The following is a 27,535-nucleotide window of genomic DNA, read 5'->3' on the forward strand; positions in this document are numbered from 1 at the left end:
TGAGTAAATCATATAAGCCTTATATGATTCACTATATGAAGTAGGCCACATCTTATGCAAGTCTTTTACAAGTTTTTACTATTTCTTTTCCATATGGGTGTCTTGTCCTGTACTTCTTTATTTAGTGGGGTTCCCCAAGGTACTATTTTGAGTCCCCACTTATTTGCTTCTTATATATTATCCCTGGGGCAAATTGTGCATGGCCATGCCATTGATTTCACCCACTTATATATCACCATCTGTTCTGGCACCAGAGCTACATCCTGCATTATGTTCTGCCTCTCTGAGAGGGGATTTCCAACACATTTCGACAGCTAAATGACGCTAAACCAGAAGAAATTATGACAAACCACTATGAATCAAGCACAAGCAGTGTTATTTGCTCTTTTTGTTTTGCAGCACTTATTGATTAAGAACTTAAATAAGAAGCTTATTATTATAATGACACTAAATTGACACAAAGTATTAGCAATTAGTGTTCTTTATTTGTGTGTGTATTTGTACCTCTCGGTCAGAGTAGAAGTTGCTCTGATGCTGCCTTGTGTAACGATGGAGCCTCAGCATGTCATGTAGTTCTTCCCGAGACATGCTGAAGTTAGCGTCATCCGAGTCTGTATCTGAGTCTGTGGTGTCATCACTCAACAAGATACTCTACATGAGAAAAAAGTAGGTACAGGCATGGTTAAAGGAAGCTGAGAGCATGTGACACACAAACGTATCCTATGAGAAAGGAGGTAGATACAAAACTAAAATTCTTCAAAGATGGAGGTCAGTATTAGCCAGTCTAAATACCTTCAGCCATTTCCTGTTCTTCTTCAGCTTAGAAAAATTGTAAAGGCTTGTTTTATTTGCCTTTTGGTCTGTGAAACAAACAGCAAAAAAGAAACAACAGATAAATATGCATCAAAAGATTCATTAAACCAATGAGAGTGTGGATGTGTAGCAACATATCACTAACACATTTCTCAATACATCTTACCTTTACCTTGCAGAAGTACTCCATTAAGCGGCTTGCCATCTGCCAATCCATCTCCTTGATCACACGACTCATTCTTTATTGTCAAAGCCGTATCATGAGTGGTGGCGTCCAGGGATATCCCTGGCCCCAGTCCACCCTCGCTGTCATCGCTATCATCACTACAAGAGAAATGTATGGCCGTAAGCTCAACATTTGCATCCTGTTTGTATATTATCTGTTCTCTTCTTAGACAGTGTAATGTAAAGCAGATGACAAGAGGTGCAGTCAGCCATGCAAACATCTAAATTTGTATGTATATATATATGAACACAATATACAGTTTCATTTTGATAAGATGGGAAGATTGCTGCAAAACACTTCAGTTTTTTATAGGTGGCCAAAACAAACCTTAGCCTGGAAGCAACAACTGAATGCCCACCATCAGCACCTCTTTTTCTGTACCTGGTTATGTCTCTGTTGAAGATAGCAGCAGTTTGACGCAAAAAACTGTCCAACTTCAGGGATCTTTCTAGGCGCTGCAGGTAGAGAGGTTTGGCTAGGCTGGAGGCCCCTGATACCCCAACCTCCAGCTGGCCACCCTGCCCTGACGCCATACACCACAGACCACCTCTGCCCAGCAGGGCAGGACCTTTTACTGAAGAGAGAAGTATGGAAGAAATAGATGTGCAAATGGCACAAGGTAAGGATGAGCAGTACAGGAAAGTTACAGCTATGTGAAGAAAAACATTTTAATATTCTTCATCTAAAGTGTGGAGGGAAATAGAGTAAAATGGTCCAGACTAAAAGAAACTGTACACTGCTTCATTTTCTCAGCTAATCTGGTATAATGGGAGATAATCTCCTAGTATGTTTAAAGATTTCATAATTACTGCCTACATTTTTTTTGTCAAGGTCAGAAAAAAGGCACTTACACCAAAGACAAAATACTTGCCTCCAAATGCACAGATATGAAGTATGATACCATGACACTGTCCATTTTGCAAAATGTTTATTCTATTATTTTTTTTTTTTTAATGGACATACCTTCTCAACAGTGGATGGCATTGATTTTCGATTCCAACACTAATGATCAAAGATGAAAAGCCTACAAAAAAGGAAATGCAGTCATACACTGACAATTAAATGGCAAAAACAAAAGCTTTTATTAGAAGCTCATTTTACAGTGCTGTACTAACAGTGTTTATGCACGTGATTTCAAAAAGACAAAGGAAAAGTTAGTTTATTTGATCATCTCTTTTAAAGTATAAATAATTTGCTTCCATGTTTCAGTATAAATACGTCGTACAGTAAATTGTGCTTTGAACTCAATTTTGAGTTTATTTTAGTTTATTTTCAATAAAAAATAATAAGTTATGATCAGCCATATATTATGTTCGATAGTGTGTCTAAGTAATCTTGGTAATCATTTTCAGTCCTTTCAGTTTATTAAAAAATAAAATTAAACTTTAGGCATAGTGTAATTAATTAAGTGTTATTATGCATTATGAAGTGCCAGGTGGTTGTTTTGAGAGTTTCCATGCTAAACTTAACTCAGCTGTCCACAACAATACCCATAAACAACGCTATGGTTCATATTCACTTGACTTTCTGTGAGTTCATTTCCTCAAATGTAGCAGGCTGTAAGGGACTAAAGTTTAAAAATAAATACTTTTTAAAATAGCATTGCTATCACGTCGTTACGTTGTGCTTTGGTGGATAGCAAAACCAAGCTAGTGTTAGCCAGGGCTTGCTAGCTAACCTTCAGCAATACTGTAGCTTCAAAGCTAACGACCGTTAGCTGTCAGCAAAAGCAGCATTGCCTCGGATCAGTGACAGTAAAGAGGCTCAATGTACTGCTACAGACGCTCACTGACGGCTTTGCCCACGCCAATTCAATTAGGTTGCGCAGGTAGTTTTACTATAGCTAGCCTCTCCTTGCTATCTTTGTAACTTAGCGTATCATTAACGTTAGCTAGTTAGCTTATCAAATACTAAGGCGTTTTGACACCTTCGTCCTCTCACACCATTAATATGAAGTATTTAAATCGGCCCTGTCTCTTTAAGGCCACCACCTCCCTGCAAACAATGTATTAAGATATGAAATCGGTTTAATGACAACTCTTTAGCTTGCTTGCTGTCACTATGCAGCGACAGCTAGGGCCTCCGCCCGCGCCTCTTGGACCCTCGTTTCGGATACGAGCCGCGGCTCGGTTGCCTGGCGCACGTATGATCCCCATCTTTTAATTCTTTCTCCCTCCCGGCCATCTTCCCCATTGCTCCTTCGCCATAACAACCACCGCGGAGTCTCTCACCTCGGCCCCGTGTCCGCCTTTCAGTCTCTCTCGTCGCTGCTGCCGACTCTCGGTTCTCTGACTCCAAAATGGCGGTTTGAGACGCCGAGCGAGTCTGTGAGCTTTGAGTCGGCAGCAACAGCGGAGAGGCGGCCACTTTCTGTTACTGAGAGAGCAGAGACACGACGCCATGGCGAGGGTACAGCAAGGAGCAGGCATTTTAATCAATCCCAGAGAGAAGGACGCCAACCTATCCACGTCTCCTAGGACATGACCATGACAAAATTTTCACCTGTATCTTTCACTAATAACATACGAGACAGCGCTATCATGCCTTCGGGTTTGGAACATGTCTTTGCAACTAACGTAAATGTATCGATGAATTTCCGATGTTGATTGATAGTGTCTGCTGGCTGCGAAGATTACCGAGCTACGTCTTACGTCACTAGAAGGGAACTCCGTTTTAGGTAAAGTGGACACCGACACAACATTTTGAAAAATGTGAGTAAGTAATTGGCTTAAGATTCTCGTAGGACAACAAAAACAACGAAAAACATATTTTATAGTCTAACTTACCAGTTATAGTCTCTGATATATATATATATATATAATGATACAGGCTCATGGAGCTGGTAGCAACGTTATTATAATTAAAACTAAGAATTAAAGTTACTTATAAACCAATTATTTCGGTAAACTGAAATAAAAATAAGAATTAGACTTCAGAGAAATTGAAACTAACAGAAACAATAATTGTTTTTTTGCAAAAATAACATTAAATATACAGGAAAATTCTTGCACATCTGTTTATTGAACATGGCAAGTCCACGACTGTAGGCACATTAGCTTCCTGTCATCTGTGTTTGGATTATACTACCAGTTGTCAGCCTCTCAAATCTTGACCCTGACAATTGTGACTTAAAAAAAACACTTCCAAAAACTGGCAGGCAGCGATCCCAACAATGACACATGTATTCGCAATCACTTAAACTCAGATCTTCCTGTTAAACTGCAGTTTACACAAAATCACCAGTTGCATCTTTTTCACTTAAGCTGCTCTTTTCTCATCTTCCTTTAACTTACTGGGCTGTTAGTAGTCAACTGCAAGCTTGAGAAACTTTGATGAAGCACAGGGCTTTTCATTTTTCACAGTAAACATAAAATGATTTGTTAAATATTTTTTACATTTAAGCCAAGTCAAAAAAAAAAAATCTGTCATAACTGAGAAGCTGTACTGTGCCATAGCTGAACTCCAAAACAGCCTATATGTTATATAACGTTTAGATGAACACAGATGCATTAATTGGAGAGAACAAACCGAGCTTAGGACAGACAGATATTTTGTTAGTGCATTTTGTGTTTTCACTGAATCGAACAAATACATAACATAATGCAGTTAACAGCTAAAAATGAGTGTAAAGCAGTTGTATCCTTATATATAATCGGAGGTTTAGGCACATGTATGCAGCATACAACTCTAGCACAAGCATAGATCAGGTTGGTTTATGTCTTCTCTATGTTCTTCACTACATACTCCTAGTGCAAATGTTCAGTTTCAAATACTGACAACAAAACAAGTGCAGTTTCTAAAGGACAGAAGCTGATTAAGTGTTCAGCAGTAGGCACTACCAACAGGATATCGGCGAGTCTCCACTTAATGTGTCTGCCCTGTGGATGATCCACTTTCGCTGACAGATAGTGAGTTTGTAAAGAAGGGGAAAAAAGTCTTTGTTCACAGCCAGCTGGATTTCTCCTCCTCAAATTTCTGTGGATCGATGAAAGGCTTGTCGATGGATTTGATCATCAGTTCGCCGCAGTATACGCACTCGGATGCGACGATGTCATCAATGTCTGATTTTATCTGCTCACGGCTTGTGCCTGCAGTGGCCTTGCCCAAACTTGATGTGTCTCCCTCATCCTTTGGTGCTGGACGGTGGCGCGATTTGGATGATTGCGTGGTTGCTGCCAACTTTTTATGAAGATCCTCCAGGCGATTCTGCTTGAAGGCCGACAAATGAGGAGTCACCTCCTAAAAAAACATTGAAGGAGAAAAAAAAAGGTCAGAGGACATATTCAGAGTCAATAATTTCCAGATTGATTACTGACTGAATTAAATAAAAAGTGAAATATTCCTGTGTGCAGCAAGTTACCTGCAACAGGCAGTCATTGTGGAACATGTGCCCACAGAGGAACAGATAAAAGGGCCTGTTGAGCAATGGGAAGTCACAAGCAGCACACTTTTCTTGGGAATCCACTACACCATACTTGTTCCTCATTTCCTGTATGTCTTCCCTAATACGTTTTGCGCTCTCTGTGGCCTCTTCCATTTCCTGCTTCAGCTCTTCAATGTGCTGGTTGTACTCCTCCAGGGAAAGGCAGATGGCCTCCTGAGAAACCATGATGAACAGAGCATTAAGAACCTTCATTTGAAATAGTACACTATTTTGTGTCTTTGTGAATGCAGATGCCAGCCAGTATCACCCAATCTGGATATTCATCACCTACCACAAATAGAAAGCAAAAAGTGCCTAAAACCTTGCCCACTGCTTAAAGATTCTACTTATGAATACACAGAATCTGATTACTGAGATCAGGTCTCACCCGACAGCTCAATTTACTGTAAAAACACACACACTGAGGGGAAAAAAAAGACAGGAAAGAACATCCTACTTATTACAGACCTTAAAGTGGTCGATGGTGACAAAGTCTGGAAAGAAAGGTAGGATGTCTTCAATTTTGAGCAGGTTGCAGCTGGACAGACAGTTCATGGCTTTCTTAACATCTTCCTCCTTCTGCACCACGTGCTTGGCGATTTTTAGCCAAAGCTTTTTCCTCAACTCCTCATCATCCTCTGGGAGGTTAGCACAGGACTTGGCCAAGTCCACGTCTACCTGCAAACAATTTTAAAAAACAAGACAAAACAGTGCAACAACTGAAATCGCCAACTGCTGTCTATAATTTTGATAATTTGGAAAAAAAGTGACACTACATTTCAATGATCTACATATGTTCGCCACTTATTTACAAGCACCGCTGATCCATTAATAAACATTACTTACTTCTAAAGCAAGATCCACTGCCTCCTCATACAGTTCCATAATCCTATAAACCAGCACACAGGCCTGCCTGTAGCCATGCTCCGCACACAGCCTGAGAGCATACTTGAGGTCGTAGTGGATCTCTGAGGCGTGTGTGCCCGCCTGCTCCAGATACCATAGCAGAGAGTCTGGTTTGTACTTTGCATAAAGCGACAGCAAGTAGTTATGGATGGCCTCCTCTGTTACCATCAGCTCATAAACGCAGAACTCCATGTAGCGGATGGTCTCATTGATCTGCTGCGTGCTGCCCATCTGGCTGTAGTTCATCAGAGCTGGGATGAGCTTCTTTGGGTCCAGCCTCTTGCCCATCTGAATCCACGCGTCCACCACGTTTTTGGGAATGTGCTGCATGAGCACCGGGGAGAACTTGTAAAAAAGCTTTTCGTCACAGTGCTTGGAGAGCACATCCAGAGCAGCGCTGTACTCGTCGTGCTGGCAGTAGTGGGATATCACTCTCTCGTAGTCCTGCATGACGACTGAGAAGTAAACCATGTCGTCCACGTTGCCGTGGCTGGCCAGCAGGTCGTAGATGGTGGTGCGGTTGTTGTACAGGCAGTCTCTGTGCTTGGAGCTGCTAAGGAACTGACGAAACTCGTCACGGGTTTCTTTGAAAATGACGCTGTTGCCGTCACTCTCCAGCTGGCCGAGGCGATTCAAGTAGAGCTCGGCTAACCAGGTGACCAACAAGGTGATCTGCGTTCTCTCACTGGGTTTGAGATTGTTTAGCTTCTTCAGTAAGAACTCCTTTAAGGCCTCCTCTTGTTTGGCTTCTATGAACTTGAGAGCAATCTCTTCAAAATAGTTCTGTGTTTGTGCATAGCACATGGCGCTCTCCAGATAGCGTTTATTCTGGAAACAGTGCTCAGCCTCCTTTGCCAGCACCATGTCCATGCACTCAGGCCGATCGCGACAGTACTCCTTGGCCAGATCAAATTTATTCATGCTCATGTACATCTGCCAGACATCCCTCGACTCCCGCTGGATGTGATATCGAAAAACTGCCCGCTCAGTGTAGATCCACACCAACCCGCCAACTGGGTCTTTGATCATTTTCTTGAGGCTGCCAAATTTATCTGGGAACACGTCCTCGTAAACCACTTGCCCGTTCAGAGTGCAGATGGCCTTAACTCGGTCATGAAGCAGAAGCAGGAAGTGGAACTGTGTCAGCACAATGGAGATAGGCTTGTTGTGATTAAGGTCAATGTCCGGAGTGTATTCCCACACCTGTTTGTGAAAGAGGAGATGTGGAGATAGTATATGACACATAAAGACAGCAAGGATGGGATATTACTGAGAAAAATGTTAAAAAGTTTTCACACACACTGACTGACATTTACCTGCACATCACTCAGCAGGGAATCAGGCCTGACGTAGTCAAGCTGACCATAAAGAACTCCATTACCCATCATCCAGGCGAACGCCTTGGGGGACGTTCGCAGCTTGGGGGTGTAGAAGGTGATCTCGCTGTGTCCCATATTGGCTGGAAACTCCTGGAAACTGGGCAGCAAGTCCTGATTTTGATTGAAGATGGAACTGAAGCCTTGCTGCTCCGACCCCTCGGCTACCTTACCCACAAACTGGAACAGGCGTTTGCGTGTGGTAGCTATGATAAAGTACTTGTTCTCCAGGCCCCGTTCGACCTCCAAACAGCAGACTGGAGCAGGTTTGCCATCCTCCTCCACAGAGTGGACCTACATCAGGATGTTATCAGTTATATCAAGAGGAAGAAATGAACTACATCAGGATTTTCTTCTGTTTCCACAAGTGCATAAAATGTACATGCTTATAATACAGTTTGAACAGTTAAAACTTACAAAGCAGACGTGGCTATCATGTGCTAAATAGCAGACGTAATCACTTTCTCACCTGTCTGAAGTATTGATCTGGATTGGTGTTAAACAAGCTGCCCTCATTCGCAGAGATCTCTGCCTCAAAAATGATGCCTTGACTCGTGCCAACCAGGATGGGTCCTGTGCTGGTCTCGTTGCCCAGCAGCTTGTTCCAGCCCACACTCTCGATGAGGTGGCCTCTCCAGCGGGACAAACTGCGCACCTTCTGGGTGTTCCTGTTGAGGTACAGACACTCACTGGTGTTCAAGCTGATCAGCAGATGGGAGCCTGTAACGGGAAAATATGGAGGAGGATATAGCTGTTGTTAAGCAGTCATAACTGTGACATAGCATTTATAGTGCTATGAATTATGCAACAGCATTCGGTGTGCAGCTTCAGGGTTTCAGGCATCTGTGTTGATGCACTGCTAGACATTTTTGTCTAATTGTTTTATCATATGAAACTGTTGTCTTTATCCAAGTTCAGACTTGCTGTGCATTGAGGTGCACTTATGTATGAATGCTGAATTACCTCAAAATACACAACGACTAATCAAAATCAACTATTTCTCCAATTATACAACATTATATAATATCTGAAAAATCTGTAACAATGTAACATAGCACTATCTTGCAGAATGTTTGATAGTAAATAGCAGTTTATTTATAAAACAATATTTTGAAAACTATTATAGTTTATCTCACCCGTTGGATCCAAGAACAGTCTGTGCACTTTACTGTCATCTTTCCTTCCTAATTCAGTCTGGTTGGGTTGATCTGGTTTTGCTAAGTCAATCCTACACAAAAGAACAATAAAATGTAAAACCTTAGTACGATATCTTTAGACAGATGCGCTGAATAATACAACTGTCTTAACAACAAAGTTAGAACGCTGTATAAAAATTTTAATAAAAACAGAATACAGCTAAACTAAAGCAAGCGTAAACACAACATGACAAACGTTTAAAACTAGGAAGATTGTGCCCATTGTGAATTTGAGGTCTGAAAAAAACAGAAATGCTCAATCCGTCTATTTTCTTCTGCATATCCAATTCAGAGTTGTGATCGGGCTGGGGCCTATTCTGGCTGTCACAGGGCAAATGATGGAGCACACTTTGGATAGGTGACCAGTCTATCTCTGGGCTGTTACAGAGAAACATTCAGTTTAGGGTCCAACATATTAACCATACAATATGTTCTAAACTTAGGCCTTACTTCTTTCAGGAAGACAACACCAAGCATGCCAAACGTCATTGTTCACATATTCCACGGGCATAGCTGTGTAGTGACAGTGTGTGGGTGCTTAAAAACATTTTTCAAACGAGAAGTCCGTGAACTGCTGTAAGCAGATGAAATTCAATGCCAAGCACAGATGGGAAAACATTTTGATTTCACAACAGCATCAGCTGCTCTCCCACACTGGCACAGCGTTGTTTAAATGAAAGGTAATGCAGCAGTGTGGTAAACACGTCCCTGATCAAACATTTTTGATTTACATTTTAAACTGCACCTCCGTGTTTTTACAAAATGGGTTAATCATGGTAAATAACAGCTCGCCTATCAAAACCTAACGAAACTAATCAAAGCCATACAAACAGCAGTGAGCGTTTGAACTGCATGTCATTGTGCTATTTGCCTTAGCAGGGTGTCCTTTCCCAGACTCATGCACAGCTGATTGTTGCAGACAGCCAGATGGTTTATCTTCTCAGGTGGGGTGAAATCAATCCTCTGCTTGTTGAATATCGGCTTCTCTTCTTCAAGCCTCGCGTTGACAAAGCCTAACGTTGAAAAAATAAATGTCTGTATCAGCCAAATATCTCCCACTGCATCCTAGCACGGAGTTTTAAAAAAAGAAGAGGGCGACCTACCAGAATGGGTTATCCCGATGTTGGTGCTTGACAGGCGGCTGTGCTGCTGGGCACTTTGCCGGATGTTTTGAGAATCCTCGTACTCATCGAGAATTGAAGCCATGGTTAAACGTGCCTCAGCTCACTTATTGAATGGATTAACAATACAGGACAGGAGCCAACCCTAAAGCAACATGGGGTGGGAAAGAAAACCTGCTAGCAGCTAGCTAGCTAGCTAGCACAAATTTACCCGTTAAAGCTTCGGTAACGTATTTCCTTTCTCCGCGTGCGTCTGAGTTAAGAACAAAAAAGCACAACACACGCTTTTATTCTGCAGCATTAACACACGAAGAGATGAAATTTCAATCATTCGTTTTGTCACACCAGCTAACTTAGCTTCCGCGTACAGAACGGAGGGTAGACCGTGATAATCAGGTGACACATGGAATCATGTGACCACTTTGAATGCAATGCTATCTTGTAAACACGAGGGGGTGTAGTTCGTCCAAAAGTGATTGAATTTAGAAGCTTAGAAAAAATGTAAATAAATCCTGAGCGCTTTTGTCATATACATGTCTTCGAGTGACATGTTGTTCAAGTATCGGATACTTTTCATTTTTAACTTACAGCCGACAAATAATTTGTATATAATATTTTCTCCACAATTAATATCTAATATATATGGTCTTTATTAAAACAAGCCAATCTATATATCTGTCTAATATAGAGAAAAGCTGAGAGAAAGCTGTTGTTATTCTTTTGTCAGTGGGCGTGTCTATGCAAATCACAACCTGTCTGAGCACAGTGGTTGCCCTAAATACGTCCCACCCCGCACATGTTGCTCCTCAGTCGTACTTCTACAGTCAGTCTGGTGGTATGTGTCAGAGGGAGAGGTAACCCACGGTATCTAGTGTCACTGCGACCGGGACGGAGAAGAGTTTGCATTCAGAGGTTTAATGTTCGGCTCGACATGCCACCTCACATGGATTACTTTTACCACGAGTCCCGAGTCCCATCCGCGTGCGGGCTGACCCGGGAGGATGAGCTCGATCCCGCTGTCATCAGCTGTATGCTGGTCGGAGACGGAGCAGTCGGGAAGACCAGCATGATCGTCAGCTACACCTCCAACGGATATCCGACAGAGTACAAGCAGACAGGCTTTGATGTCTTCTCCGGTGAGTTATGATTTTTAGTTTTTAATGACAGCACAGATTTACATTGAGTGGCAAGTTATGTTGGAAGTGGAATGGCATGAGCTGCATGTTCTGATGTTTGAATTGGTTACTGTGTTTAACTGTAAACTGACTGACTGATGTGTTTTTTAACAGGTCAGGTCCAAATAGACGGATCTCCTGTCAAAGTTCAGCTTGTGGACACTGCTGGCCAGGTATGAATGCCTTTACACTTGAATCAAGAGTTTCATTTAAGGCTGACACGAAATACCAAATTATCCACTGATGAGACACCCTTTTGAATTTAATGATATGAGCTATGAAAGTACAGACCGTCCCATCGTTGCTTAACCCACTGTGTGACTCACTGACAGGATTTCAAGCTGAATGTTAATGGCGTATCTTTATTTAGTGACTCAGACTTGGTACTCTCTTTGATCGACATTAACCCTCTCTCTGTCTCCACACAGGAGGAGTTTGACGAATTCCGCGCTATGTCCTACGCCCACACGGATGTCTTCCTCCTGTGCTTCAGCATGGTCAACCCCACCTCGTTTCACAACATCACCAAGAAATGGGTACCAGAGATCCGTTCTAACAACCCGACTGCTCCCATCATTCTCGTAGGGACTCAGTCCGACCTGCTGCTAGACGTAAACGTCCTCATCAACCTGGACCGATCCAACGTCAAGCCCGTTCTGAGCTCCCGGGCCCGGAGCATGGCGGAGAAGATCAGAGCCACGGAGTACATAGAGTGCTCGTCGCTCACGCAGAAGAACTTAAAGGAGGCCTTCGACTCCGCCATCTTCGCTGCCATAAAGAACAAAAGGCGTAAAACCAAGAAGAGGAGGTTTTCTGACAGGCGCACCAAAGCGTTCTCCAGGTGTAGCTGGAAGAAGTTCTTCTGCTTCATCTGAACTCTTTGTGATTGTCGACCCTGTGGGTTGTGGACAGAACCTTGTTATTTATTTGATTCTCCTACTTTCACTTCAATCACATTTTCAGTATGTGGCAGCGTAGCACTCTTTCCTTTTTTTTAAAAATGATTTGGCTTATTTTCAGTGGGATGCCAAATGGGGAAACAAAAGACACGATTGAGAGCACTGAGCAAACATCAGCAGTGACTGCAGAGAGGATTCTGGGTCGTTCTCACATTGACCCGGGACAACAGTATTGTTTACATTACATGTACATGTTTGATTTGGTTCACGTAGCCCGCTTCCCCTTGAGAGGATAGGACGGTGTGAGCTGACACTTCAGTGTTGGGAGATGAAGAGATCAAGCTCTCGCAGGCCCAGGGAGAGAAAAGAGAAAAGGCCAGGGCTTCATGTAAAGCTGTGAATTTGCATGGTGCTCTGCCTTTTAATGCAGGCGTGAGAGAGATAGAGAGAGACAGAGAAACGGAAAGTGTCGGGACTGTGTTTGAGCAGATGGGCGTTAGCCACTTCGCTGCTGTGTTCCCACTGCCTGACTGCACCAGCGATTTATATGCAGCAGCTGTGAGTTCACCTCGCTGTGTGAGCTGCCGCATTCTTACCTGCATGCAAATCTCCCCAGGCTGGTTTTTCTGTTGCTATTTTCTGTCCTCCCCAATTAAGGTCAGCTGACACTTCTATCAAGCCGGTGTTTATTTCCTAATTCACAATTGATAAAGAAATCACAGTGGGAGGTTTTGTTCGTGACACATCAAGTCAGGCCGAGGAGCTAGTTTGTAAATCTCCTAATCTTGAGGTGAAAGGTTGCAAGAGACCAGTGACCTTTGGCTTTTTATTCCCCTCTCCTCATCAATCTGCATCTGTGAAAGCAAGCACTGCAGGGATCCCAACTTCCTACCACCAACCATCTTCATCCCGGCTTTCTTATTCGCCTCTTCTTTGTTTTGTTGGCTCAATACGCTGCTTATCTCCTCCTGTGTGTACAGTTAAGGGGTTGCTAAACAGCCTCAGTGTGAATGCAAGTGTAAGGTAAATACACTTTAAAAAAACAAGCTTGTACCTGTGACAAATGTGTAAGAATGAAAAAAACTTATATTTGCACTCCAGTGTTTTGTTATCTGGTGGGTGTAAACTTTTGTAATTTTGTTATGCTTCTCGTGGAAGTCAACTAAATGTTTAAACTGTTCTGTTTGTTAAAAACAGGTCCTATCATCACGTGTATGTTTATGAAATATCACAGGAGGCACGAGTTTTAACAGGATTAATGTACTCTACAGATTTGTTATATTTTGTATCATTACCAAATCGTCATTAATCTTAACCACCTTCTGCTCTAAAGCTGTGTGTCCTTTACATGGAGTGATGTGATGCCAATAAATGAAGTGTAGCTCATCTATTTTCTGTGTTATGTATATTTTTTTAAAGTAGTCTGCATTTGCAACTCACAGTCGCTTATGTGGTGTGATGCGAAGGAAAACTTTGCAAAAAGCCGAAGCACTGCTCTCTGCAGGGTGCCCGAAAGGTCCCCAGGATCACACCAGGTAGTTTTCCTGAACCACCCTCAGCCCAAACATATGATAAACAACCTCTGGCCTCCAGCTGTGCGTCGGCTCGATCAGTTCCAATGCAATCCACATGACTGTTAATGGGTACTGGCAGTGCCATGCTGTGACTGATTGCCACGTCTTGGTTGGGCCTTTTTCCAAAATGACACGGGAGAGTGACATTCGAGGGAGAGTGACTGAATCAAATGCACTGATTGAGAATAAACAGTAGCGGTGGAGCACAGAACATTGATTACAGACTTTAAAGCATGCTTTTGTCTGAAAAGAATCTCTCTTGTACTCCTTTTTAAGCCCGAGCTGCAGAAAAACAAACGTGGACGGAGTGTCGGCGAGCACACTGAGGGTGAACATGACAGAGGAAAGCATGAGAAGTGCCTTTGTTCAGAGCAGTGAGCGAGAGCATATGAAAACACGTGTTCACCCCAATACTTCAGAAATCTGTTTGCACTTAGTCAGTGGGCAGTCTGTCATGTGGAAATCTGTCAGGGTTCTGTTTGAACGTCTGTTATTGATAGGGAAGCACGGGACATCTCACTCTTGGCCTACTGACCTCGTGCAGTGGAGAGGTCACAGAAGGGAGCTGGTGTTTTGCAATCTGACAGCGTGATAGCGCTTTCACACATGAACTCTCAGTAACCAGCTGGTGTTAGCCATGACCACTGACAACAGTCACAGAGGTGCATAGAAAGCTTTAAGCTGCTCTTATAAATAGTTCCATATGAGCGATGGTTTAAATGATGATCTTATACTGTGTGGGTGCTTTTCAGTGACAAACACAAAGCTTTATCATCCAAATCAGTGTTCGCTATTACCACCTCCCACAGTTTAATATTATGTATGGCACTAAAGACTCTAAAAGGTGACTGCATGCTACCTGCCCAGCTTCAAACAGCAGCTATGGGTAGCAGCTGCTGGAAAACATAGCAGAGCATTTATATTAGCATGGCGAGAGACACTGCCAGAAACTGGCACCTAATAAGAAGTGTGATCAAAACATTGGGAGAACTGGTCCATAAAACTCAAAAGCCTTACCTGATACAAGTGTGGCCAATCTCGCATTCAAGGTTCTTACAATCTCAGTCTTATTTTTTTACTACGATATATGGCTATCACTACTTCAGCCATGTTGTTTATTTATTTTAGACTGTATTGTTTGTTTTCTTTATTAAGCTGCTGTAACATGATCATTTCCCTTGTGGGACCAATAAAGTTTCTGCCTACCTATACCTATACTGCCAAACTACCTATTTATCTAAAAAAGGAGATCTATGATCTTGTGCACATCTTTACCATTTTCAGTATTTGTACTTGTGTGCTTCTGGGCTCTGAATCTTCTCCAGTGTGTCAAAACTGCAATCACTAAAACGTGATTTTCATTTTCAGGAAGTGGATCAAATTGCACAGAGGCAAATCTGTTGGTCAACAAAGATTGCGTTGATATGACTAACAAAAAAGGAAAAAAAGAAAAACCCAATACAAAATCCCTCCTGTGCTATTGCGATTGCAAGCTGACACAAACTACAGATATTATTATTAAATCCTTTATTTAAACAGGTGTTTTCATTGAGATCGAGATCTCTTTTTTGAGAGACATCTGTGTATAAAAGACATGCAAAAATGAATAAAACAGGCGTTACACATGATCACAGTTTAACAAAAACGTGCAAGAGATATAACCTTTTTAAAATCAGAGAATGTAGCTTCATAGCTTTTCATGGCCTGTTGCTTTTAGATGACATCATCATTTTCATATAAGCTGCAATGGTGAGTCAGAAACTAACAGCAAGAAACTATGAATGAGAATTTGTTTGTCTATACAAATCCAAATTTGGGTCTTAATTTTCTTGAGAAAGTGGTTTTTAGAAGTGAGTTCAGATGGTTTCCGGAATGTTCTCCCTCATGCACTTCAGGATGTTAATGTAAGACATTCGTGCTGACATCCTCACCCTGATGAATGTTGAAATACCGAGAAGTGAGCTCCCACTCGTGCTCCTCACCTGTTGGACTGCTTTGGAGCTCCTGCTGTCTTTGAATAAAAATTGGTTGTAACTGGACACCCAGCTCTCATGGCCAGGCGTTTACCCTTTCTTATGAAGCTTCAGGTCAGTTTGAAGCAGATTTTGATACTGCCTCTGTCTTCAGACACTGCTTTGTGATCACACCTGGTGAATGAGAAATACATAAAGCCTTCTGAAATACATCATTATATACTGGCACTGTAATATCAAAGATCTGTGACACTTAACTTGTAGAATAGCTAATGGAAAGGAAATGTACTGATATGCAGTGGCCTAGATATTAATCAGTCCTCTTTGAGTCATCGAATCCATTAGATAAATGACAGTACAATTTTTTTTTAAGATTTACATATTCACAATTGTATTCTATATGGTAGTTAAAGTAAGAATTACTGCACAGTGATTATGATCCAAACAGAAAGACAGCAGGAAGAAGCAGAAGTTGAAAAGTGAATGGAAAGCCCAGAAAAGCCTGTTTGCAGTATGACTAATCTCACTATTGTGAGGGTTATCTTAATATCCACCAAGTTTTTTTTTCCTTCGTTTTGTCCAGTAGCAGATTTTGTCAAGTACAGCACGTTTTGAAATTATTTTATTCAGATGTCTGCAACACATCTCGCTGTTGCTCGTCGTTTCAAAGCTGCATGCTTTGCCTCATGTCGTTCAGTAATTGTTAATTATTTTATCCCTTAGATTATGATACGTCTGTGATATTTGTAAGACTGAGGAGCCCACAGAGTCGTCACTGGAGAATCTGTGCTCTAATGCTTGCGTGTAATAATGAGAATTGTGTTATGCATTGAAGATGAGACACAAAAGGAAGGCATGAGCCTGAATAGGAACATTAGAAGGCATTGTGATGGGAAGGGCCTGCTTTAACTGTCTTATCCATGCGCCTGCTCGATATGACGGTGCCAAAAGTCCAAATACTACATGTTTCTTTCAGGAGTTGGTGGAGACCTAAAGCTGGCCTTAAATTTGCCGAAAATGTCTACACGAGAGTTTAAAAGCAGTCATTTTCTAAAAAGACTGCTATTCTAAACTATTCATTGATCATAAAGTTGTATCCATGAGGTGTTGACTAGCTTACTAAGTGATCCGAGTGAAAAACACACGTAACTCATCATATATTTGAATAACCTCTTAGTTTATTTTCACCTCTACAGTTTTTGGTGTTCTCATTCTCCACTTCGTCTGCAGGAAAAGTTGTGTAGATAATCTTTTGAAACTCTGTATTCCTTCCACCGGCACACTTTGCTGCAGCACAGGTTTGTGTATTTCAGCAGTGTTGTCTTGTTTGAAGAGGAGGGAGTGAAATATAATCACTCTAAAGTTGTTTGTTCCTTTGGCTTTACTTTGTCAGTGTGTGTGTGTGTGTGTGTGTGTGTGTGTGTGTGTGTGTGTGTGTGTGTGTGTGTGTGTGTGTGTGTGTGTGTGTGTGTGTGTGTGTGTGTAAGGGCAGCTGTAGGTCAGAAGCACTGTGGGTTTTAACATCTTGAAGGGTAGCAGACCTCAGTCGAGGCAGGCCGTGAGACTCCTTATCTCATCCAGTGTTATTTATCACTCGTTCTTTCTTTCTTTTCTTCTTCAAAAAGCTATGATTACTTTCCAGTCATTCATTAAAAGTGAAAAATGTTCTGCAAAGTCCTTCACTATAATACAAAAAACATGTCAGAAGTTTCATCCGCTCACCTATGATGCAAACAGAAACACTTAGAGGTTGTATTGGGAGTATTGAGCAATCGTCAAGGCCATGCCGGACAGGTTCCAGGTTCCCAGGAGATCATTGAACTGTACCCTTCTTCTCCTCCGCCCTCTTCTCTCTTCTCATGGTTAGTCATCTTTTTTCTTTTTTTTTTCTTCGTCCTGTCAGTGAGGGCTGGTCCGCCTCCCAGGATCCCCTGCTTTTAGCGATTGTGTCAAAAGTAGTCAACCAGCTCTTCCTCTGGCACTGAGCCAGTTTCACTCAGGTTGGTTTCACTGTAGTCAAAGCCTGGCAAGGAGGCCTGGGAATCAGCAGGTGCACCAACAGGTCTGCCTAGCTGGGGACAAAGCCTATTGGCTCACCGCTGCTCTTCCTCGGTCATCCAAATTGGCAGTTTGAACTTGGCAGCACTTGTAGTTTCTCTTTCACACAGACAGAAAACTGACTGTTGTGATTATAATTGTTTTCTTCTTTTTCTTTGCTCCTGTTATTGTTGCCTTTGGTCTAAATTTTGAGACGTGCATGACAGAGTTGCAGCGTTCTTAAACTCAACAAGCTATTAAATGCTTAAATTACTATGGTAATCATTGTTTTCCGTGCAGTTTCTATATTGGTGTGTTTTGTAGAGCAAAAACAACCTGTCAGTCACATTCAGTGTGCAGAACACTACATTGAAAAAAAAAAAAACTGCCAGTTTCGATGTCAAGCAAAGCCAATAAGGAAAGGTCCCAGTTCCTGACTCTGGCTGTGCCTGGAGGCAACAACGATAATTTCTGTCCCACAGTCAACAGCATAAGTTCCTCTCCATGCATATACATGTGCTGAGCTTAATATTCATGTTGGGTAGTTGAGTGATACATGGGTAATAATACATCACCCCCGACACGTGAGCATTGCTCCTTTTGCACTTTGTTGTCATTTCTATGGGCTGCAACGACACATAAGCCAGTCAGCTTGTTATCAAACGCAGCTCTTTCTTTCTGTTCATGCTGAGTTTTAACCTGCAAGTGAATCTCCAGCTATCAAGAGGGACAAAATGACTTCAGAGTGACCATCAACACATGATCAAAGGAGTGTGCAGATAAAGGTGCACGCTGCTTTCGAAATGAGATGATTAGCACTTCAAATGGACCTCATTTCAAGGCTCATTATTACCACAGACGACCCTCAAACACCCAGACACTATCGCCCCTTCACAGCTCAGGACAACAACAGGACACTAAAGCTGTGACAAAGTATCAAAATAAGTATTTTTATTGTTTTTTTATGTAGCGTAAAAGAAGAAAGGCCAGCATGTAATGTGATGCTGTTTGTTCACTGCATCCACATCCATGTTGTGACATTTATTCTTTATCATTATTATGCAAAAGGGATTTTCTTGACTGATAGCAAATGTTCATAATAGAAACAAAAACTACAGCAGATAATATAAGGCTCCGAACTGCAGTGCTCACATGGAAACATGGCATGAAAATCAACTCGTAGATGAATAATTAATGCTACAATAAGCAGAGCACGCTATGTGAAATTCTCAGTGCCAAGGTGCTCAAAGCTGAAGTTTGCACACAAATTTATGTGAGTCATCTTATGTGATACTACTATGCTGTTGAAATAGCACATCCTAATGTTACACCCTAATAAATGTTTTATATTTGTGTGTATATTAGAGATGCAAGAAAGAAATATCAGCAGTTCTGTATCAATCCAAAAAAAGGTGCCAAACTAAGTATTTTCATATAATACTCAATTACAAGCAACAACAGTCTGACCAAACTATGACTCACATACAGTGCAAGTGTAGTTTTCATGAACAGAATGAGTAATCATTCACAGTATAAACTGAAAAAAAGCAGGGGAAGTCTTTACTTTAGTAACTTTCACAACCTCCTTCAGCAGGAACTGCCTTCATCTCAGGTTTTATGCCACTGCTTCCAATCTAGTCGCCACTTGGATGAAAACATTTTTTAAAATATTTTCTTTGCTTGTTTTCATGAACTTGTCGCAGAGGGCAACAGCCACCCTTCTCTAAGCTTCAGGTCATGGTGGGCTGTTCCGACACGCTTCTGTAAAATGTTTTGATAAAAATCAGAATTCAATTTTGTTCTTGGTGATTCCCGGGCACTCAAGGTAAAGCAGCCGCAAACCATGATGCTCCCTCCACCATGCTGAACAGTTCACAGGAAATTTTCCTCAAAGTGCTGTTAAACACATTTGATTGGATAATATATTTCCTCAAAGGGCCATGTGAGAAACTGGGACTGTTATGGAGGACCACTCCAATAAGCTGAACTATATTCTGCTTATTAATAATACTACTACTACTAATAATAATGATTGGCAGCAGTTTGTTACATACTAAGAGAAGAGTGCAACAACCACACTAAATAATAATAATGAGAAGAAGTGAAATCAGCTAATTGGTGTGGACCTCCACAACAGTCCCAGTTTCTCATGTGGCCCTTTGGGAAAATCAAGTGTCCGTCCCAGAGTTAAGTTGCTTTTTGTTTATTTGTTTGTTTTTCCACACTTGAAATGTGCTGAAATGTGTTTTTGTCATTTTTCAAGAGAAGTATGTGCTTCTTTTATTCACACCATTTTTATTCAGTGCATTCAGTCTTTCGTAGGACAGAGAATTAGACAAAGAGGAAGCTAGATGCAGAAAGACCCACCTCAGAGAAGCCACAGCCCTGTCCTTTTTGTGTTATGGACACACAAACATTCAGGTCTAGCTTTTGTAGGATATTCCATCTTGGAGCATCACTTTAATGCTTCTTTGAAGATCCTCTTTAAATTGCTGTGATTGAGGCATGGTTTGCATCAACATGTCTTTCTTGCAAAAGAAAACTTAATATACGAGAAAGTTCATGCTTTGTTTACAGGGAGGGCCAAGCTTCACAAAACACACTTCCTAAAAAAAGTAGTTTTTGGAAAAGTTGTTAGCACAGGAGATCAGTTCTGGCTTGCAACCAAAGTGATCACTCAGTGTGAACAACCAACACATGAGAGGTTTGAGCACAAACCTTGTATGTTATTAGTTTAGTCACTCTGCCATTGTCTACACTTTGGACTTGCACAGATCTTAATCAGAAGTTAGAGGGGGGTGAAGGGCTGGAGGCGTCAGTGACACAAAGCGGGGGATAAAAAAAAAATTCACTTTTTAAATGTATTGTTAATAAGTTCTTATTCTGTCTATGTATGGGTCTTATTTATGTCAATCAAAACAAGTATAATGAGTCTGTTACCTTTCCATGTTACTTTTGGGCTAGTAGAAACTAGCCCAAAAGTACTGGGACACGTTATCTAAATCTTCAGTGAAACCACACACTTTTCTTAAGGTGAAAGAAACTGTTCCCACGAACCCAGAGAAATATGAGTCAGTCAAGTTACATCAAAACTAAGCCAACTTAAATGAAAATTAAACCACATTTTATGAATAATAAATGGTGAAACCCTTGTAATTACAAATGGTTCACAAGGTGCTTCCCAGGTTGAGACACACTGAATATTGACAGCAGGAAGGCATCCTAATTTGTGAATTCTTAATAATTTTGTTATTTGTGCGTAAAGATGAGCTCATGTGTTGTATGTGAAACCAGTCTCCAGTGCCTAAACTTGTATCTGTGATGAAATACACATGCATTCAAAGTCTTCACTGAGTAATCATTTACTCAATGCCACACTTCTCTGAATAGAGACTGACGATGAGTGATCTTAACGCCTGCTTTCCAATTTGAATTAAAAGAGTCTGTGGTTGTCTGTGAGACTGATCGTCTTGCTCAGCGACTGCGACTACAAGCATCATTATAAAGTGTGAATACACACTGGATGTGTATTAAACCAGCCACCAAAGTGTGTGAATAAATTTAATTTCCAAACTTTTGTGACAAACTTATAGAAAAGGCAACATACAGAGTGATGGGAATGTGATGATCTTGCCAGCGTATTAAACAGTATTGAGTAATATAGTGTCAAATGAATTATAAGTAACTGATACTAACGCGAGTTTGTTTTTATCTTGTTTATCGAGTCGCATCTTAATCTGTAGCAAAGCTGGAGACGGAGCAGACGGATAAACAGAGGCAGGACTACATCAGTGTTTTAGATTCAAATCCTTAAAAAAGTGACAGTTAACTTTAGGAGGGAATATGATAGTCATTTGCATATGGGAAGTAGACAATTTGATTGGATGTGAGTCTGTGAATTGGGTGTGTGCGCGTCCTGGGAATCAAGGGGGTGAGGTGTTCTCACAGTGGCGTTGGGGGATGAGGAGAGGAGGGAGGGGGTGTTGTGACATCCACACATGATGGCAGTGAAGCAAGTGAGAGCGTGATGCAAGTCAACACAACCCTCATTGTCCCGAGCCCCCTCGTTGACAAGTATATTGATTCGCACAAACAGACACGCGTGTACAGCTACCACTATGTGCACATGTAGTGTTAATAGAAATGCAAGAATATAAACAAAAATATAGGTAAACCTACATGTAAACGCTCACAGTCCCCAGACTTGGAAGGACAGGTTTGACAAGATGTGATGTGGTCTGGAAGGTCAATGACAATAGATAAATAGCTAGATTGTGCGTTTCGGTCACTCTTTCTGTGAGAGTAATATGCTGTGTCTGGACTTGTTCAGTACAGAGTGACGGATTACTCACAGAAAGTAAATCGGCTTACTCAAGATGTTTTTGTGTCACCGCCATCACATGAGCGTGTCTACGTGTTTAGGGTATCTTTACAATGAAGGTGAAGAAGAGATGTCAGAAAACAGTGTATCAGTTTCTTTCTGCCTAATTGGCTGCTGTAACCTCAAGTGTTTGCATATTTTTGGAGTAAAAGTGGTAATACTAGAAGTAAATTTTATACTGATTCCAACTTGAGACTTTTTGTTTTGTTTTTAACTAAATAATGTCTCTGTTATATATATATAGAATATTATTAATTTTTTTTGTCCTTCTACATGCCATGAGTGCTGCAAACTGCAGTTCCTGGAATGGCCACTTGAAGCTGCTTCCTAAAGCAAGCAAGTAATGTTTATTTATGAAATCGCCTTTTGGTCACAAAATACTGGACATAAAACAGAGTAAACTAAATAATAAAATGAAATGCCATAAAAACAAGTTTTAGATGCAAAATAATTAAATTAGTGCAAGTATCTACAAAAAAGACTGTTTAAGCAGAAAGATTTTTAACAAAAGAAATTTCGAATTTAAACTCTAAAAAAATGGTGAGGTCTCTGTGACTAGTTCACCACTTCTGTCTTTTAACTGGCTTGAAATGTTTTTTTGCCTCAGTAGGGGCGTGGCTGCCTTCCGGGTGGGTGTGGCCACATTTAGCTGTAGTCAGCATGCTTCAGACCGACTAATTCAAATCACTGCGTAGGACCCATGTTCTTGCTTTTTGGGACAATTTTACTGCAGTGATCCAGTTGCACTCACATCTTTCCCAGTAGAATAGAATAGAATACAATAGAATAGAATAGCCCTTTATTATCATTGTACATGCACAACGAAATTGTGGGTGCTCCACACCAACTGTGCAGAAATATAAATAGTAAGACGGCAGGACTAACAAACGTGAGAGATATGTAGAAACAGCAGGATTATAAAAAAAAACCCCAAGAGGAATATATATAATATGCTACTAAGTTTCCTACTAAGTTTCTTTTTATCTATAATTACTTATCTATCTGTTACTTACCTGGTCATTCTATTTATTTATTGTTGTTTTTATCTTAAGAGAAAATTAAACCAAGTTTCATTGTACCATGTATAATGACTATAAAAATCATTAATTTATAACAGTTCACAAACCAGTGGGTGATGTGATAGTAGCTTATCAATATAATCGAGACTGTACTACAGATAACAGACATGCGAAAGCATTAGTGTGTTTTGTTTTTTTACTGTGGAAAACTGACTTTTATTACCACTAACTGCTACTGCTACACTGTAAATATGTTTCTTATTCCCTTGTTTTTGGATTTATTGCTCCCATTGTGTTCTTGTTGACTTTTATTTCACCTCATGTGTATACGTGTATGCATCTGTTGGAATGACAATAGAAATAATTGAATCCCTGAAAAGAGTAAATTTTTTGATCTTCCGAAAAACACTGAAAAAGAAAGCAATTCAATTAAAGTGACATGGAAAAGTATTTGTCCACTTCTTGGGTTCTTTTTTAGGAATATTTGTCACACCCACATGATTCAGATCATTAAATAAATGTTAATATTAGTCAAAGCTAATTCAATTAAATTCAGTGCTGATTTTAAATGATGATTTCATCTATTAAGGGAAGAAAAACCTATCCAAACCTATCTGGGCCTGTGTGAAAAACTAATTGTCCTAGTAACTGGTTTTTCTGCTAGGGAACAGCACCAGACCTCCACACTAACACCACCATGTTTGCATGTTGGTATGATATTCTTCTTATGAAACGTGTTAGTTTTATGCCATGTGTAAAGAGACTGAAACCTTACAAAAAGTTTAGTTGTTGTCTCGTCAATCCACGGAATATTTTTCCAAAAGTCTTATTGATCATCAAGGTGTTTTTTTGGTAAATGTGAGACGAGCCTTTGGTTCCTTCATGGTCAGCAGTGGTTTTCACCACACTTGGACAACATAACAGGTTGAATAGTTTTTTTCGCCTTTGATGAATAAAATGAACATTTAAAAACTACATTTTTGCATTTACTTTGGTTATCTCTGTCTAGTATTAGAATTTGATTGATGAGCTGACAAGTGTAAGTGTAAGAAATATGCAAAAGAGGAAGAAGAAAAAACCAAGAAGGGGCCAAATACTTTTCACAGCACTGTATGTACGGTCACGTACAGATGATGACGTTTGAAAAACAGTGCTAAATTATTCATGTCAACACAAGACTAGTTGTATAAAGCAGGTCTGTTGACAACAACTGTTTATGTCAAGAAAACAGGAGGTGTAAGCTGTATTTTAACACTGACACAAAGACCCAGCAGAGCTAACCACAATGTCTCATCAGCTCCCTTAGCTGCTACGCTAACTGTGGTGGGGGTTGGTTTTATCATGCTTGAAGTCGTGAATCTCCTGCTAGCAAAGTTGTTTATATACAGACTCCAAGTCTCCCTTTTCAGATACACAAGTCTGTTGGGCCAGTGTGCATGTGTCATGTGTTCATGGTGACACAACAGAAATGTGCTGCGGGGCTTTCCAAGAACTGGCTCATGAGACAGCCTCCGGGATGAACATCTTCTTAGTGTGGTCTCCAGAGGATGAGTCTCACTTCAGCAACAACAAAAAACGTTTCAGGATCATTTTAATGGAATTTTGCTGTCTTGTTGTTAAACAAATATTAATCTTTCTATTTCTTTTGCTCAACAACATCTGAGCTGAGCTCCACTCAGAAATGTTCTACAATTTAAAAGCCAACGAGTTCATTAATAGCGTGGAAGTGAATAAGAAATTCCGATATTTTGTTTGAGGAAACTTTCAGTAGCTTCCTTTCTTCCCCTTAACTCCTTGCTCGCTCATCCCTTCTGTGTCTCATGCCACTGTTATGTCACTTTGCATGCCACTGCAGTACGATCACCGTGCGGGTATTTTGGAAGAAATGACGGAGTGTCTTCATAATTCGCGTCTTTTTGCAGCAGCTGATTACAGAGCAAACATGCCTCTCAGCGATACACAGTGATGGGCAAAGTGACACGCATATGCGCATGCCTATCTGGAATCACACATGAGGGGAAGAGGCCTAGAGTGTCTTTTCATGCTGGGATGAGTCACAGTTAAGACTGATACAAAAGTTAGGGATGGAAATTAACACCAGGCTTTCGGATGAACAATAAAATACATACAACTTGGTAGGGTTGTTTGCGGCCCGCTTTTTATTTGTTTTCAATTTATTGCTGTAATATTTTATGCAAACCACAATAGCTGTGACTGAATGACTGGTCACAGACAGCTCGGCACCACTGAAAGTGAAGATACTCAGCAGCTGTCATCGTACAGTAATGGTATATGACAGATGTGGGAGTAATGGAATGAGGATGCATACGCAATAGAAGGACAATCAGATCACTTATTTCCAGACCACTAAAAGCACAAACCTACCCAGTGGATTTGAATACAGCAGTTTAGGCCTGCCTTCATCACACACACAGTATTACAGGCCTGTATTCACTCATAACAATGGTTGGCTCTTTTCAGTAGAGAGCGAAAGGAAGAAAAAAAGGATGTGTGTTTTACCAGGTAGCTCCCTGCTGTCAGCTCCCCCTGACAGACCTGTCGAGCAGGCTTGTCTTTCTTATCTGCTGCCAGCTGGTCTGACAAGAAGTTTGTCTCGCTTACCTCATGTACCAGGTGACTCTGCAAGGGTGTGGCCTGAGAAGAGCCTCTTGCTTCATTGCAGATTTTAAAACAATGATTTTTTTCTTTCTTTCTTTTAAACTGAGTGAATGGCAGATTACAAAAGCTCAAAAGAAGGGAGTCTTTTGGCTGTAACTGTGCCAAAAGGCTCAATCGTCAGCTCATCAAGAACTACAACTGCAGCAGTAGGCAGGCAGGTTGATTGAAGTGACAAAAGGCTTCAGTGAGTACACTTTGGCTGGCGCAGTGCTAGAGTGAGCCTGAGGAAAGAAAGAAGGCAACACCAGACTTTCCTGTTCAAGAGGGAAACTAATCTCTGTGTAAATAAGAACTGAAAAGAAAAGTAATGACCATGATGGAAGCTGTCCAAACCTCCACCGCTGTCACACCTTCGGTTGGACTGGTGGATTAAATGAATATCAGTGAACATGTATAAAATCCTAAGACAGTGTCCCCATCACTTCTAGGAGATCATCATATCATTGAGGATCTCACGATAATTTTTAGTTCAAAATATAAAGTGGCTTATATACATAAAACTGAGTTGAATTGAATGAATTAAAATTTAGAATAAAAAAAATATATTGGTAGGTTCTATTCAGTCAAAGTGGACAGAATGTTATTTTTAAATAAAAGATCATTTGCATAGTTATCACATATTTATTTTAATTTAGTTTTTGTTTCATAAAATCACAGCAGCAGTTGACTTAAGGGGCTTTATATTGTAAGGTAAAGACCTTCCAATAATACAGAGAAAATCCCATCAATCAGAGTACCCCCTATGAGCAAGCACATCAGCGACAGTGGAAAAGAAAAACTACCTTTTAACAGGAAGGACCTTCTGGCAGAACCAGGCACAGGGGCAGCAATCTGTTGCCCTGCTTGATGGTAAGGGGAGGGAGACAGGAAAGCCAGAGATGAATAATAACTCATAATTAAATGAAGAGTGGTGTAAAAAAAAAAACTAGAAACCCATGTTTGGATTGCCTATCTATCTATCTATCTATCTATCTATCTATCTATCTATCTGTCTGTCTATCTGTCTGTCTGTCTGTCTGTCTGTCTGTCTGTCTGTCTGTCTGTCTGTCTGTCTGTCTGTCTGTCTGTCTGTCTGTCTGTCTGTCTATCTATTCAAAACCATGAGGCAGTGGTGTTTTTCCAGTATTTATGCCAAGCTGTGTATTAACTATACAGCAATATAAACACGATCTATATATATATATAGTTTTGTAGTTTTTAAAGGATCTAACTTACATGTTGTTAAAAGTCAACACAATTAAATTCATTTGCTTTTCTTTCACTTCATGTTACCCCTAAGAAGGCAAGAAATTTCACAAATAAACCCTGACGGGCACACCTGTGAAGTGAAAACCATTCCAGGTGACTACATTATGAAGCTCATTGAGAGAAAGCCAAGGGTTTGCAGCGGTGTCAACAAAGCAAAGGGTGGCTACTTTAAGGAATCTAAAATATAAGACATATTTAGAGTCATTTAACAATTTATATATATATATATATATATATATCTTGCTTGATATATTTGATGCCTTCTGTATGTATCTACAATGTAGAAAGTAGTAAAAACTAGAAAATTTGCATTTCCTCTAAAAATGCAGTGTGGATGCTATAACGCTGAAGCTGTCTGCTAAAATTAGCTGAAAAAGCTGAAAAATAGCAAAAATTGTAATAACTTTGCAGAAGCATAAGAACTTAGCAAAAATGTAAATACTTAGCAGAACTACAATAATGTAAAGAAAACATAATACTTGGCAGAAA

General features: G+C 40.7%; 3 protein-coding genes across 4 annotated transcripts in view; 1 reads left to right on the top strand and 2 right to left on the bottom strand.

Moving 5' to 3' along the window:
- ino80 (INO80 complex ATPase subunit) overlaps window positions 1-3,502 on the bottom strand; it is a 40,675-nt gene extending 37,173 nt beyond the window's left edge. The window contains exons 1-6 of one of the 2 annotated variants that reach the window (XM_039599175.1): window positions 3,271-3,502; window positions 2,003-2,063; window positions 1,421-1,613; window positions 986-1,137; window positions 793-860; window positions 505-651 (exon numbers count right to left, since the gene is read on the bottom strand). In XM_039599175.1, coding sequence (XP_039455109.1) covers window positions 505-651; window positions 793-860; window positions 986-1,137; window positions 1,421-1,572 — 519 coding nt within the window. In that variant the 5' untranslated portion in view covers window positions 1,573-1,613; window positions 2,003-2,063; window positions 3,271-3,502. Of the gene's footprint in view, window positions 1-504; window positions 652-792; window positions 861-979; window positions 1,138-1,420; window positions 1,614-2,002; window positions 2,064-3,270 lie in introns of both variants that reach the window. The other variant, XM_031755137.2, reaches the window with a different exon arrangement.
- A 538-nt stretch (window positions 3,503-4,040) lies between these two features.
- On the bottom strand, window positions 4,041-10,697 carry vps18 (VPS18 core subunit of CORVET and HOPS complexes). The gene is made up of 9 exons (XM_031755128.2): window positions 10,044-10,697; window positions 9,812-9,953; window positions 8,881-8,972; window positions 8,214-8,464; window positions 7,685-8,038; window positions 6,309-7,571; window positions 5,931-6,140; window positions 5,400-5,636; window positions 4,041-5,278 (listed from the first exon to the last, which is right to left on the bottom strand). The coding sequence occupies exons 1-9, from the start codon at window positions 10,144-10,146 to the stop codon at window positions 4,982-4,984; spliced, it is 2,949 nt and encodes a 982-aa protein (XP_031610988.1). The 5' UTR covers window positions 10,147-10,697; the 3' UTR covers window positions 4,041-4,981.
- Window positions 10,698-10,820: 123 nt separating this feature from the next.
- rhov (ras homolog family member V) lies at window positions 10,821-13,525 on the top strand. The gene is made up of 3 exons (XM_031755174.2): window positions 10,821-11,197; window positions 11,351-11,409; window positions 11,665-13,525. Exons 1-3 carry the CDS (start codon window positions 10,858-10,860, stop codon window positions 12,109-12,111), a joined length of 846 nt encoding a protein of 281 aa, XP_031611034.2. The 5' UTR covers window positions 10,821-10,857; the 3' UTR covers window positions 12,112-13,525.
- Window positions 13,526-27,535: the final 14,010 nt, after the last annotated feature.

The sequence above is a fragment of the Oreochromis aureus genome, linkage group 15, assembly GCF_013358895.1.
Source record: "Oreochromis aureus strain Israel breed Guangdong linkage group 15, ZZ_aureus, whole genome shotgun sequence".
NCBI classification, from domain to species: domain Eukaryota; kingdom Metazoa; phylum Chordata; class Actinopteri; order Cichliformes; family Cichlidae; genus Oreochromis; species Oreochromis aureus.

Coding starts and splice junctions, on each gene's coding strand:
- rhov (XM_031755174.2), top strand. CDS start 10,858: ATGTTGCTCCTCAGTCGTACTTCTACAGTCAGTCTGGTGGTATGTGTC. Junction 11,198..11,350: donor AGGCTTTGATGTCTTCTCCG/GTGAGTTATGAT, acceptor GTTTTTTAACAG/GTCAGGTCCAAATAGACGGA. Junction 11,410..11,664: donor TTGTGGACACTGCTGGCCAG/GTATGAATGCCT, acceptor GTCTCCACACAG/GAGGAGTTTGACGAATTCCG.
- vps18 (XM_031755128.2), bottom strand. CDS start 10,146: ATGGCTTCAATTCTCGATGAGTACGAGGATTCTCAAAACATCCGGCAA. Junction 8,465..8,880: donor ACTGTTCTTGGATCCAACGG/GTGAGATAAACT, acceptor TTCCCGTTACAG/GCTCCCATCTGCTGATCAGC. Junction 8,039..8,213: donor CAGATCAATACTTCAGACAG/GTGAGAAAGTGA, acceptor ATCCTGATGTAG/GTCCACTCTGTGGAGGAGGA.